The sequence below is a fragment of the Ictidomys tridecemlineatus genome, chromosome 10 (genome assembly GCF_052094955.1).
Source record: "Ictidomys tridecemlineatus isolate mIctTri1 chromosome 10, mIctTri1.hap1, whole genome shotgun sequence".
Taxonomy (NCBI): domain Eukaryota; kingdom Metazoa; phylum Chordata; class Mammalia; order Rodentia; family Sciuridae; genus Ictidomys; species Ictidomys tridecemlineatus.
Window position 1 is genome coordinate 141,556,474 of NC_135486.1, and position 15,216 is coordinate 141,571,689.

Below are 15,216 nucleotides of genomic sequence, written 5' to 3' on the forward strand. Positions count from 1 at the left end.
GTTTTTGATCCCATGAAAGAAATTTGAGGATTTCCACCAAACTGATTGCAGTGTGTTCCTCCCAAATGAGTTCAATATCTTAAATGTAAGCATCTCTGGGTTTGGGATGAGAGGCACGGGTCACGGCACAGCAGAATACTGCAACAGCTCACACCATCATAAAGTTGTTTGCAGAGACAGTTGCTCGATGACTCTGGATCTCCAGTTTGCAAAGTAGTCTCATGGATGTCACAGCCTTGCTTTTGTTATCAAGATGCCGACCCTCTGGGAAAGAGAAGGATCCACTCAAGTTTCTCTTTAATGTCACTGACAAACAGATGTACGATTTGTCAACATGTGTGAAAGATGCTTTCATGATCTCACTTGATGACTATAACGGACAGCCTTCCTCGTACCTGCGGTGAAAATGCGAAGTTCCATCTACCGTGGTGTCATGAGGAGTGAAGTCATTTTGGGGGACCTGGCAAGGAACCCCCTGCTTCTGCACCAAAGCAGACCTTAGGGGAACCGGGAAGTCTGTGCTCTCTTAGGCTGTCTGCCCACGCTTTGAACTAACCTTTACCTTCGTGTTTTATGCTGTATCCATTGCACATCCTTTGCAGTTTTTCAGAGAAATAGTATTTGATCTGAGGATGTCTAAAAGTGCTTGGTACATGTTTGCCCAAGTGCGTGCGGCTAAGCTTCCGGATTTTGCTCTTGAAACAGCGACCGGGACTCCGCGTGGATTGGAGACTTTATTGAACGCGGCTGCTGCACACCGCGGTTGAGCAGACGCACACTAGTTAGGGCTGGGATGAGTCGTGTCTGTTGAAATTGAAAATGTGCCAGCTGTGTTTACATCATTAGCACCAAACTTCCCAATTAAACTGTTGATACTATAAATATAGCACACAACTGTCTTAGAAATGGGGCTTGCCTTAGCATTCTTCTTCGGGCTCGTTTCTCTGGCTTGGAGAACCATCAACCCTGTGGCAACTGCCAAAGGAGGGAACCCTGAGATCTTTGCAGGACACAGGGTGTCGTGGTTTCATTTAGGGAGCAACCTCTGCTGAGATTGCTTTGTGATCTTATTTCAAAGGAGGTTTTTTGTGTCCACTGCTTACAGAGGGCTCCCCAGTACATTTGCTTCCTGGGGGTGGAAGAAATCCTTCTCAGGCTTCCCTTTGCTTAAACCTGTGTGCTCCTACGCTCTCAGGCCTGAAATACATACCTCGCCTCTGTGGGAACCGAATGCTGAGGCCCCTGTGTCAGAATCCCTGGTCCTCAGACCTCAGGAAGCTGGAGGGCTCTTCACCGTGAAGACTCCGTTTACCTTTCCACGCCCTTCCTTTCCCGAGCTGGGAGATTTTCTTCTCTTCTTTTTTGCATGTTTTTTCTCTGACCAAAACTTGGCAGTGAAGATGCTAATTAAAAAAAAAAAAAAGAAGAAGAAGAAGAAGAAGAAAGAAAGAAAGAAAAGAAAAGAATATTTCTTTGACCCAAAGAACCTTTGTGCACAATCACAGGGTGAGTTTGCTGCCTGCTTCTTGGAGGGCAGTCTGCTGTCCCCACCAGTGGTACGTCCTGCGTGTCCTTCTCTCTTAGTTACTCCCTGTCCATTCCCTTGTCTCCCAGATGAAGAGCGTCTTGTGCTCAGGAAGGAGAAGACGGTGGTCCCCGCCTGGGTAGGATAAGTTTCTATGGCATAGAATGACAAGCCCCGAGTTACTTTATTCCATGGCCAAAATAATTTTCATCTAGAGGTTTAGAGCTGCCTACCGGCTACAGGCCTGTGTGTGTGTGTTTTCTGTCTTTCCGAGGAAGGTGGACTTCCTTGTGTGCTCTAAAGGATAGCCCCTGGGTGTTCCGAGGGGTCTTTCCTGGATGTCAGAAGGCTCCCCTTGACCTTTGCTCTCTGGGTCTCCTGATGCTCTCCAAGTGAGGCCCATGGGTCAGCCGAGCTGTCCCTGGCTCTCTGTGTTCACTCTGTGTCCCCTGTCCACACTGCTGGTCCCTAACCCCACCCAGTCCTCTGCCCTCTGCTGTAAGGGGCACGCTTAACTGTCCACCCACGGGAGAAAGACGAAATACTGTCCTAGGGCAAGAGAGGTGCCATTCAATCTCAAATGCACAAGCAAATGGAATGAATGACAGGCAAGCACAAAATTAAAGAAAGATAGAGGAGAGAGATTTCTTTATGTTCCTCTGTTTCTTTGTTCTCGTCACTAAGCCGGGCATTTGTTCCACTCCACGATGAAGCGTCTTTGGACATCACCCCATCCACCTGCATTATGCGGTGGGGGCTGGACCCAAGAAAGGGGAGCCCCACTTCACAGGGTACAAGAACCCTGACTCCAAATTCAGGGAAGGGACTTGGGGTCATCAGGTAGCTCCATCCTCAGAGCCCACATCCTCTTTCCAAGTGAGAAGCAAATTACTAGGTACGCACTTCTCACGAGCAGTTCCAGATTTCACAGGTGAAAACCAAAATGGACAAAAAACATATTCATTGAATTTGAATTCTAGGCAAATAACACATATTAAGCATAAGTATGTCCTAAATATTTGATGGAACATACTTATCCTAGAAATTCTGAAATTTAAGTTGGACAGGGTGTCTGTATTTTATCTGGCTGTCCAATTCATTGGTTTCATTTTTTCATTTTGTTTATTTATTTTTGAGACAGAGTCTCACTGAGTTGCTTAGGGCTTCCCTGAGGCTGGTTTTGAACTTGTGATCCTCCTGCCCCAGCCTCCCGAGCCAATGGGATTACAGGCGTGGGCCTTCACCCTGGCTTGTCCAATTTATTTTTAATCAGAAACTTTCTTGCAGACTTTTCCTAAAGCCTGGTTGTGTTACTGGTCTAAAGCTGATTTCTTTAGCCATATGACTGTCCCCTAGGGAGGGAGGTCACACTTCAGCCTGGGCCATCACAGCTGGGTGGATGTCTTGGTGAGGCTGGGTGCCTGGATGGTGGACTTGCTTCCACGTCTGTAGTTGACTTGCCTCACATGGTCTGGCTGTTCTTAGCTTTGATGTGAGCTCAGAGCCCACGCCCTCACCATCCTACTGTAGCTAGACATTTAATTATCAGAATCCCACAGCATCCAGCCCGTGTCTCCGAGAGGCTAGTGGAATCGCCTGGGAGGGTCATTATCTGGACTTTACCATTTTAAACCTCTGCTGCTCAGTGCCTGGGAAAGCTCTCGTGCTCATGAAGAAAGGAACGCAGAATTAACCTTCCAATTAATATTTTGTACCAGTCCCTGATGGGACACCTCACCTGGTAGCGAAGGGCCACTCAAGAGATGCTATGTGTGCATGTGTTTGTTTTTTTTCATGTTTTAAATGTATTATTTACTAGTAGAAAATGTAAAATATATATCCTTGATATTAAATGAGGGAAGAAAAATCTGATTTGGGGAACAATTACCAGTGTGCATCATACAATTTAGTCCATTTCTCTCTTTGCTTATAAAATATTTCTATTTCTTTACAGCAATTTGGTAAAATCTTAGATGTTGAAATTATTTTTAATGAGCGCGGCTCAAAGGTAAGCAACTTAATTCTTGTTAGAATTGTTTAGTTTATTATAACATGTTTGCTCTGAATAAGGGGAAACAACTGCACTGTTTTAATCCCAATATTGTGGAAATACACGTCAATGGGAATTTCTTGAGAGACCCCTGCCCATTTCCAAAGTGGTGGGAAATCCATTGGGGTCAGTTTAAAAACATGTAGGGGGTAATTTAAAATTGCTGTTTTCTATATATACATATCTCAAGTTTCCAGAGGAAAATTACCCATGCTTAAAAAAATAATGCTGTTGCTACATTTTTGTTTTTCAGTGATAATTATGTTCTTTATATTAAAAAGTGAGTTGATAGTCTCACAAGCAGGTAAATATTGTGATTATTCTGTATTAATAAAGTGCAGTTATTTTCCTGGGTCATAAGGGAGGAAATCTCATATACACCAACCTTTTGAATATAATTTTATTCATTAGTGAGTTGCAATGTACCATTGCTTTGAGATTGCTTTTGTTTAGGAAACCCAATTTTTTAATAGACTTTTTTTTCCCCCGGAGCTAATGTGTTAGCACAAGTCAGGGGCTTATATAAAGAGGTTCCAGCACTTTTTCAAAAGAGAGATATGTTGGAAGAAGGAAAAAGCAGAACTCTCTCAAGGCATGCTCTCTCTCAGTGGCTAAGTGTGGTCCCAAACCAGGAGCATTAGCATCACCTGGATATTCATCAGCAGTGCAGATTCTTAGGCTCCAACCAGGAGCTACTGAATCAGAAACTCTGAAATTGGAGCCCAGCCGTCAGCATTGTAACAAACCTTCCAGATCTGTCTTGCCAGGGACAAGCACAGTGGCTTTCTATTTTGAACCCGGGTCACAGCTTCACCCGAATGTAGAACATCTCTTTGGCCAATCTTGATCCTGCTTCTATTGACCCTAAAATATCCCCTTCTTACAGCTACCACAGAAAATTCAAGATCCCTGTCCAAATCTCCCTGGAGGAGACAAGGCATAGGCCTAGCTACAGACACTGGGGAGAAACAGGGAGTGACATCAGAAAAGGACAGGGATGTTGGCTGCAGTGACCAGAGAGCCAGCCTTTAACAGCTGTGCTATGGTGGCTAGCTGCCAGCCCCAGGGCCGTGGGAATTTTAAGTTTCCCTCTCCTATGAAACTGGATGTTGAGAGAAACTGCTTACCAGGTACAGAAATGCTAGTCGGGCCCCCTGACTTTCCTTTCTCAGGCAATGTGGGACAATTTAGGGTCCAGGAGGGTCACATCAGTGCTGGTTTTATCCAGTGTGTCCCAGGCCACAGAGCCGCTGTCCTGGGTCCATAATGAGGCAAGGATTGGAGCATCTGTACCCTCCTCCCTCCTAAGTAGATTAGATATTAAATGAATAGGACAATATTGACCAAATGGAGGAAAGAAAATCCCAGCATTCTCTCTGCCATGGACAAGATGATATGATGATCTGCCAGATGAATTAAAAAAAAAAAAACAACATCAATCCATTCTGCTCCATGGTTTTGATCATTCAGGGACTTTGTCTTTCTTCTCTAACTTCAGGTGTTTTGCGGTCATTCTTGTCACAGGTCAGTTTAGTTTGGCCTCTTAGCTGGGAGTGAGGGAGAGTTAACCCTCCTGCATCTTGTATGGAAATCATGACCCAGAGGGACTCCTTCCCCATCTGCAAAGCAAAGCTCAGGCCTGATGCTCTTCATACTGGCCTGATGTCTTCTTGGGGGGGTCTTGGAAGATGCACCGATGTTGGCCTGCTGGTTCTAACTCTGAGTCGACCTATCGCGCCCCTATGTTGAAAGTCTTTTTTATTTTTTTTTTTTTGTTAACTTGCTTTTTTGTAAAACTTTTCTATTGAATTCATATTTTGTTTTGAAACTTTTGCCAGTTGAAGAAAGCTATTGAATTCTTTTCCAGAGCTGTTTGGGGACATTAGAAGAATATGGTTTGCTATTTTGAAAGTACAATGGTAGTGCTATTTTTGAGCTTCTTTTCGTCATTCCCATGATTAGCCTGTCTCTGGGGGCTTTGGGAAAAAGACCATTTAAGTTTGCCACATCCCGAACCTGTCTTTATTAGGCTTTTTTTTTTCCCCCAATTTTTCTTTTGTGTTAGGAAGCATCCAAAATAACCTCCTTCTCTCAGTGGGTAGCTCCTTCTCAGGAGCTGGCCTTGCAGGGGTGGGAGAGGATTGGTCAGGTGCAGCTGGAATGTCACTGAGACAGTCCAACTGGGAGCTGCTAAATGGGGGCAGGGGCTCCCACAGGGATATTTGTCACACTTGACATTATCTTTCATGGGAAAGGGCCTTCTTTAGAGGAGCATTTTCATTTTAGTGGTTCAGAAAACTGAACTGTGTGATGACCTTGTTTCTATCACTCAGTGCAGGAGAGACAGTCGGGAGGCATCGGGCCCTCTTGGGCCAGGACTCCCCTTGTGGCCACTCATTCTCTGTGGTGCAGTCCCTGAGGCAGGCCACTTAGTGCCAGCAAGGACAGACGGCTCTGTGCATGTGTGTGCGTGTGCATACAGCCTAAGTCATTTAGGGAAATACAGATACCGAGTATACAGAAAAACCACAGGTACAAAGCACCACTGGGCTTTGAGAACCAGAGTTGGATAGCATTTAGGATTGGGAAACCCACTCCTTTTTCCTTTTAGAAGATTAAATCATTTTGTTTATCTCTGCATGGTTTGAGGGGAGTACAGCCAGGTTTAACGGCAGACCTAGGAAATCTGCAGTCTGATCTTTGACTCCGTGTGTATGCGGGTATTGGACACGGGGCAAGACAGTAGTGCTTCCTGTCCCACGGCCATTAAGTGTGCCGTGTCCCTGGCTGACGGGAGAGGCAGTTAAGATCCAGACAGGCAGACCGGTGTTGTTAGAGATTGGGAAGCTTCTGGAAAGAAGGGACTTGTGCGCCAAGAGTGGGGAATGAGTGGACATTTGCCAGAGAGGAGAAGGCAGGAGGGATAGACAGGATGGTGCTCGTGCCCAGGAAAGAAACTCAAACCCCCCCCAGCCTCTCCTCTCAGAAATACCATTTCCCTGCACCAGAGACCAAAGGCCTGATGATTCACACAGACTGAAACATCATCCCATTCACCCACCCAGGGCAGGGCGGCTCAGGACCCTTATCTAAGATACAGAATGGGCGTTTACATAAATACAAACAAGGAAGGTGTCACCTAAAGCTCCAGAGATCAAAAAGGCAAGGTGACTGCAGTAGAGGAAGGTCAAATTGATGATCCACAGAAAGGTTGTAAAATAAGCCAGTCACGCTGGCCTGGCCGCCCATCTGGGGGCCACTGTCATCTGGCCTGTTGATCATGCCCGCCCATCAAAGGGGGGCACAGATGTCTTCTCTGCAAGGAGCACTGAGTCCTCTCTCCACTCAAGCCCCCGTCACAGTTGACCCTCTCGGATGAAGGGCAGTGGCCACCTTCTGGGTGGCCCTCTTCTTGCACTCTTCCTCTCTAAGGGGTCCTGCTGCTGCAGCTCCTGTGGTCCCTGCACTCCCCAAGCCAAGTCCAGAGGAGGCTTGTTTGTTCTCCTTTTCCAGACAGAAAAAAACGTGGTGATCTTTTTCAAGAACTGCAGGTGGCTGATTTCTTGAGATGCAGTTCTGACTGCAAGGCAGGTCAAAGGCACCAACCACGACAGCGGCCGTCCAAGCCGCCTGGGCTGGGAGAGAGTGTCCTTGGTGGTAGGGAGGGCTGCAGGCCTCTCTCTGGTCCCAGTGCAGCTCCCAGGTGGGAACTTGATGACCTGGGACCGACCTGGGAAGGCCATGCCACTCTGGCCTGAATGGGAGATGGAAATTTCCAAGGAAGAGGTTAGGAAAGCCTCTTTGGTATTGGCAGGACTATTTCTGGGGCGAGCTGTGTTTCAAACCCAGTCTTGGCAAATCTCAAGGAATCCTCTCAGCAGCTTATAGTGAGGGGACAGGTTTAGGGTTTCCCCTTGTAGTGTGGGCACTTTCCTGAGGATCCCAAAGATGCTTCTAGTTCTCCCTTCACCTCTCCTTGATACACAGCATGCTGATTTCAGGCCAGCAGGATTCACAGTGAGACACGAGAGCCTTCAGGATAATGCAGGGCAGGGGTGCCCAGAGTTCAGCTCACCTAAGCTATTCCTCCCCACCACGATATTAGAGGTGGCTGGTCCCACAGAGAAAAAGGATGTGGCCTAGCCCTTGGACATTGCAATCTTCAAGGTACCCCTACATCTAAGCCCCAGATGAGAAGTTATAAACTCAGGCTGCCCCACAGATTACTCTGTCAAAATGAATGATATAAAATTCTACTGATTACAAAGAACCAAGTCCTTCTTTTGATGGCACATGGGGTGACAAGAGTCATGGCTGTCTCACTGCTGAGTCACACAGGCAGCATTTTAGGCAAACAGATTTCTGGGCTCCACTCTGGGATTCTGATCCGGTAGACAGGACACAGGGCCCAATCGTTCCTATTCCTTCTGATGTTCAACTAGGTTTAGGACCCACTGGCCAAGAGGTAGAACAGAGAGAGAGGAGGAAAAAATTGTCTCTTTCCTTTTGCAGAACTATTTTTTTCAAAACTATTTAATTAGCAAGTGATTTTTTTTTTTTGGCACTCAGTTTGGAAGTACACAAAACTAGGCAGAATCCTTCTTTTGTGGAACATGTAATCTTACATTGACCACGTAATTCAGGCTTCTTCCGATCATAAACCTTTACTCTGGGAAGGATGGTAAAAGTTATTTCATCCAATCTCCCCAAGTAAAGAAGCTTAATTTTTCTTTAAATGTGAAATTCTGACGAGTGACCATCAATTGACCCGCAGCTCCTGTCTTCAGTGGGTGAGTCCAAACTTATGGGCAGAAATTTGCTAATACAGCCTTGTATTTGTGGGTCACAGCAGATTCCTGTGGAATCAGGAGCTGATATCAATTGATCATAGCTCCTTACCTATTGGTCATTACTGCACATTTTATCAGTAAAACCGAACATCGTACCACCTCACCTAAGCAGTTAGAGCAAACATTTACTTACCTTGACATAAGGTTTACCCAGCTCAAATAGAATCCCAACAGAACCCATTATTTCCCTCGCTTGACACTGAAAACCCAAAGAGCTGGGCAAATTTACACTGGAATTGTTCAAAAGGTTGGTGTACATATTTTTGAACAAGATGTACAAATGTGTTTAGGGGTTTAAAAAAATAATATGTCCTATTTTCTGTACTCTTCTTAGGAACAGTGTGAGGTGGAGACAAAAGATGGATTTTGACTGTATGAAGTTTAGTGGGGTTGGTTTTTGAGGCTGAAATATTAGAAGCGATATGTACCTGTGGTGAAGCCAAGGGTATATTTGTCCTACATCAGGGAAAGGGGAGGAGCTCAGAGTGTTACTCTAAGTCACATTTTGTCCATGGAGCTTCTTAAGATGCCACCTGTTGCTATGACAGATGAATACCAGCATAGCGTCTTTGAACTTGACTATACATATACACATTTTCCCTTTTGAGTTAACAAAGTCATGTGAAAATTTGTTCGGTTCAAAAGCATGGATGTTATTTGGGGGGCAGAGGAGGTATGAATATAAGCCATTCCTTGAATTATTTGCATTATTGATCAACAGAAGTTTCTTTCTATTCATTTCATGTGATTATTTTTGTTTATTCGCTCCAAGAGTTTAAGATTTATTACTATCTATATTTAAAAAAAAAAAGGTCTTTCCTTTTTTTTAGGCTTTGAATTTTTTTTTTTTTTTTGAGAAGTAAAGGCTGTAGAATTGACAAATTCAAATAACCCTAAGGTTGCATGAGGAAGAGGTGTTTTAAAACCACACCGCATGACTCCGTAGGCAATGATGGAGGATTTTGGCATTCACTGTTGAATTCTGTGCACACGTTTTACTTTATTATTTTATTTTTAATTTGCATGTCCAGAAAGTGGTTCCCTTTTCTTTCTTTTCTCGTTATCTCATTTTATTCTCTGTGAAGACACCGTAACTTTATTTTGATCTCATTTTCTTTCCGTTATGTTTCCTTTCTTCTGTAGTGCCGTTCAGAAGGGTATTTTTTTGGAATCGTTCTTGGAATTCTTCCTGGGGGGTGGGTGGGGTGGGTACAGCTAACCGGTGACAGACAAAACAATCTTGTTCACATTGGTCGCTTAATAATTGCACATCTTAGTACTCTTATAATTTCTCTAATTTGCATGTTACAGAACTGAAGTCAGGACGAGGAGTAGAAATTAAAGCGAGAGAACGTGACGAAGTGGTCGTTGATGGAAATAATAATATGCATGTTGTTTTCCCTTCTCCCTCCTGCATGCAGGGATTTGGTTTCGTAACTTTCGAAAATAGTGCCGATGCGGACAGGGCGAGGGAGAAATTACACGGCACCGTGGTAGAGGGCCGTAAAATCGAGGTGCATGTTCAAAATATTTTCCTTTTCATCTTTTTTTATCAATGTCTGCTTCACGCTCATTTGTTGTTCCGGATGCATCTTTGGCGTCTTGTATGTGACCCCACTCCCTTCTCATCGTTTATATATATATATAAATCTATCTATATATAAAAAGGAAAACTGGCCTTACTTTTTTTGTTGTTGTTGATTTTTACTTTATCGTGTTAATCTTATTACTGCTGAAAGGTGGATGGCAAAAGTGAGACAAAAGAAAGGTTAATCAGAAAGGTTTTTTTTTTAGTTTTTCTTTTTTAATTTTATTTTCCATGTTTTATGAACAATGGGTGCAGTAGATTCCAAAGAGAAGACAGTATTGCAGATCAAATCAAAGGCAGGAGAGTTTTCTTTTTCTTTCCACTTCAGGGTTAAGAGGGATCCTCAGTGGTTCGCAAATTTAACCAAATTGTGAAAGCAGTTGCCATTCTAAAGATTCATGTAAAAAAAAAAAAAATGAGAGGACTTTGTCATTGAACCTTTCATTTTTTTTTTAAGAAGTCAATTGGATTTTTTTTTTTTTTGGCATTCTTTTGATTGTAAACTAAATAACCAAAAAGGACTTCTTGCTCAATATCTGGCCCCCTGTTCTTTGAAAATCCAAGTACCAAAATTCGAATGCTCCGAGTCTGTTATTTGTGCCACTGGGATCCCCCTCAATGTAGCCACAGGGTCATATTTGTTAAAACTTAAAAAAAAAAAAAAAGAAAAAAAATACCAATTAAAAATGCTGTAGTCTTTGGAGTAAGATGTTGCATATTTTGCCTTTCATTTCCCCCCTCGACGGTAACGCTTAGGCCCCTCACCAAACTCTCAGTAACCATGGTAACTGTATACAAACCATGCTGGCGATGGTGCTGAATGGTAAGTGGTGAAGTCCATCTGCCGTTTCACGTATTTAGTGCTGATATATCTCTATACATATCTATCTACCACGTGGAGTTTTCTGACTTGTTGTATTAAGTTTTCTTGATGCTCTATTTTTTTGGATATTGGTACGCCTGTAATTGAGTGTACGTTCTAAGCTAGCCTGGGAGGCTCTGACTGGATTGAGTTATGACCGGTGCACATCTTACTCAGATTGTTAACTCCATATTGTGTTACACAATGCACCCTCTCTTTTATCCTTTTGTTAGCTGTGACTTTAAAAGCTTGAATGATTTGTTAATTCCTGCGATGTCAAAGGCTCTCGTTCCAAGTGTTGAATGCTATATGTTGCTTCCAGAGGGTCCTTCCCTCCCAAAGTGTTGCACACGGCTTAAACTTGTTTGTCCCTTTTTTGACATTTATGTTCCCTGTACCTTGTCTCTTCCCTTTCTACTCCACTGCATGTCCCTTCATATGAACTTTATTTTATGTTTAAGAAAAAAATGATTTCTTGTTTCTGTGTTACCATGGAGTACACGCATGCTTTTAAATCTTCAATTATGCCGTATCTTTTAATTTTGCTTTTACTGTCTCTTTATTAAACTTTTAAATGAGATGACATTGCTTTATTGAAATGATTTGTAAGTTAAAATGGTTATGAAGTAAATGTAATTATAAAAATGTATGATTTTTTGTTATGCACCTATATTGCCTTTTATAAATTAAAATGCATTTTAGTTTTTTAGTTTTGTTTTTCTGTTTTTAATAAGTAATCACAGTCATAATGCATGCGACTAACTGAACTGAGGGCTGGCCCTGGAATATGCGCTCATTGGAGTTTTCTATGTGCGTAGGTAAATAATGCCACGGCTCGCGTCATGACAAATAAAAAGACCGTGAACCCCTATACAAACGGTAAGTAGACCCTGCCTTTTGTGAGAAATCCTCTCCAGCTCTACAACTGTTACATTACTTAACAGGGACCCTTGCCTCTCCCTGGCCCCTGTGTCCTTCCGGCTGACCTGCAGCAGGCAGCATGCAGCATCTAAATCAATGGGATAATTTTCACAGCAAAGGCAAACCTAGTTTTCAGGTTAAGTGTGCCTGCCCTCCTCCCGCCTCTCTAGATAGGACTCCCACACAGGATGGAGATCCAGCAATTATGCGGGAGTTAGTTGGGTAATTTGTTGTTACTCTATTAAACTGCAGGAGGAGGAGGTTTGACTCTTCTGCCCTTTTAGCCCCACGTCCCTGTTGATCACTGCTCATTCCTAGAGGTGTGGCCACTCAATGTGGTTCTGTCTTTGAGTCTTCTCCAGAGATGCCCAGCGCCTGGGGTGCCTGGGAGGGTGACTTAGAGTGAGTTGCAGTGGGACAGCAGAATGTGAGAGTGGGCCATGCGTGCCTTTCCTCTCTGTGTGCCCAGGGCCACTTGGCACCAGGGAAGGAGGTAGCAGTGTATTACAAACCCCTTTAGGACAGTGCAGTCCTGTTTCTATCAAGAAAGCTCTTCAAAACTCACAAAACCAATCCACATGGATATGACACCTTATTAAAAATGTTAGAACATTTTGATTCTCTAATCCTCCTCAAAATAATCTCTCTTAAGGTGTACATGGGGAAATTGGTTATGCTAATCACATTCTTAATTGTATTAGAAACTAAAAAGAAAGTAACACAGTAAATTTAAGTGCATGCATTTAATAGAATATTATACCCATTAAAATGAGCAGGATAAAGGCAAGGAAGGATCCTACCATAAGTAAAAATATTTAAGTAACAGAAAAATATGTGGATAGTCTGATTTCATCTAAGCGACTTCACAAAATGCTAAAGTTTCATTGAATTGTGAGACAAGAAAATACTTTTCTTGGGCTTATATGTTTTTAAAAAATGATATAATTTTATTACAATCAAAGGTAAAAGTATATGAAATATCTGAAGTTTTAATTATACACAAAATATGGAAACAGCATTCTTTAAAGGAAGAAAACAACTTCAAAAGAAGGAAACATTCAAGAGAGAGCCAAAGTCTTTTGACTAGTAAACTACTGCCTGCCTGTTCTCCTCTGTCCCACTCAGAGGAAGCAGTTGCAGGTTCTTGCCTTCAGCGTTAAGTTGCATTTTTATGCTACACGTATAGTAGATATAGCTTAATAGGATTCACAGCATTGTGTACACATTTTTGACATAAATGGTGCATTGCTTTTAATGGGCCTTAATAAATCAACGTGGAGTTCTTCCATTAATACATAGAGATCCAAAGTCATTCTTTTGGTGGTTACATAACATTCCACAAAAGTGGACATGGTGTATTGAGAACCTCACTGCAAACTGATGCTTTATTGTTGGCTATTTTGCATTTGTTTAAGGGACACAAACAATAATATTAGCATTTGATACTTTTCATTCTTCCTCTTCCTTCTGCCCATGGCTATGTAGACACAGTCAGTCTGTTCTTAATTTAGAAAGGGCACCGTTTCTAAATTGCCACCCTTGATATAATGTGGCTTTAAATTGAAAGACCACAAGAATTGTTTTTCTTCTCACCACTTTTCCTGGTTTCAACAATCCAAAAGAGACCCTTAAATGGTGTAGACAATTTCAACAACTGAACTTGAATTCCCAGCACTGAAGAGAAGTGAACCTCTGATTTATGTATCAGGAGCCCCATCTCTTTGGGTAAAAACTGTAGCTCTGCAACTTGCCTATTGTCTATGGTGACGTAAGCCTGACTGTTGTGCATTTTCTTGAGTTATGAAGTCACAGCTCTGTGTGCACATGCGTGGAAGCGCAGGTGTGTGGGCCTGCCTGGCGAAGGTGCACATGTGTGCCAAGTGAGAAACAAGGAAGCCAAATATTATTCTGTAAGCCATGTGAATACATGCATATACACATTGATTTCAAAGTAAGAGTTACAGATCCATAACTATGGAAAGCATACCTGTTGTACTTTTGGACACAATTCAAAGCCAATTCATAAATAGTCAACCCTTCTGGAATTCTCTGTATGCATTAGGAGAAGTATTTTAAAGGCACCAAATGAAAACTTGCAAAAAGGACATCATTCATTCTATTTTAGAGAGAGTGAACACTGAGGCAAGATGAGAGAAGTAATGAATGAAGTCTTTCCTTTTGATTATGACGTAAACATCACCACTATAAACAAAATGGCCCATAAATTGCAGTGTGGTATTACTGTTTGGAAACCTCGGGGTCCTTAAAATCCTAAGAAGATGGTATAGGTATGGGGAAGAAAGATAAATCAGGATCCAGGAAGTCGTGTTGAAGTGAGAAAATACAGCTATCACTGAGGTTCATTCATTAGCTGCATAATCCATTATCACAAACCATGGAAATCATGCTTTAACAGAATTACAAATTATTGGTCCTCCAAGTTTCAAGTTATCTTCAAGTGGAGAAATATAGGCCTCAGGGCCCGCATCCCACCCACGAATCCTTTCCATCATGTAGCCAACCAAAGTTTTAGCACCTGAGGAGTTTCCAATGATGGCCAAGACTTGACCTCTCAGATGCAGCGAGAGACACGCTCCTGGGAGGTGCTGCTGTGGAGGATGGTGGTCAGTACAGCTAGGGAGTGTGCAGGTTCTATTCCCAGGACTTTTAGGCATGGATGTGAGAGAATGCTGTGGACAGAAATACAGGCTTGGAAATTGTACCTGTCAGAATGCTCTGCAAAGAGGGAATCACACCATCGACTCCTACACCCAAGAAGACCTACCTGCACAAAGGAGCCGAGTGCCCTGTGTATACTGGTATCAAGAGCTGGCTCTGCCAATCAAGTTAAGATCTGGATATGGAGGGACTTCCCGGAAGAGGGTGGAGCCTGGGCATTAGACATGACTGCTTTGTTTTCTTAGAGATTTTTAGAATCGATGAACAGTGAACCCATGCCTCCCAGACAATAGAGAGAGCGGGGGCTCTGTTTCCTCCGTCAGCTGTGCCCCTCACAGGCCTTTGAACTGGATGCAAGTTGTTTCAACTCAACCCACACCAGTTTTCTCAAGTTGGAACTGAACATATCATGGGACCTGAACCTGTCACGGTGTCATAGATATTTGTCATAGGTATGGGAGAGAAAGCACTCAACCCATCGTTAGGTCTGCAAAGCACCCTGATTTTTTTTCACAATAATTTGCAGTACAATTTTATTTAATTACCCAACCATCTCAATACTAAGTAGTCATCTTGTTCCTTTTTCACTGTGGATGCTAATTCCTGATAGGCACCCGTGTAAGGATCCAGTATCCAGACACTAACAAGGACTGAGCAGACAAAATGAACAGGCAGAGAGGGTCTGGGAAGCTCAGTCTTGAACTATCTTTCATTGTCTAGGGACCCCTCCTCGCTGACAGA

General features: G+C 43.0%; 1 protein-coding gene across 48 annotated transcripts in view; it reads left to right on the forward strand.

The window, feature by feature from the left end:
• Rbfox1 (RNA binding fox-1 homolog 1) overlaps positions 1-15,216 on the forward strand; it is a 2,023,047-nt gene that overhangs the window by 1,914,345 nt on the left and 93,486 nt on the right. For 42 of the 48 annotated variants that reach the window (XM_078024580.1, XM_078024579.1, XM_078024601.1 and 39 more), the window contains 3 exons: positions 3,480-3,533; positions 9,847-9,939; positions 11,694-11,754. In XM_078024580.1, the coding sequence (XP_077880706.1) occupies positions 3,480-3,533; positions 9,847-9,939; positions 11,694-11,754 (208 nt within the window). The remainder of the gene's footprint in view (positions 1-3,479; positions 3,534-9,846; positions 9,940-11,693; positions 11,755-15,216) is intronic. The other 6 variants (XM_078024586.1, XM_078024592.1, XM_078024593.1 and 3 more) reach the window with 1 other exon arrangement.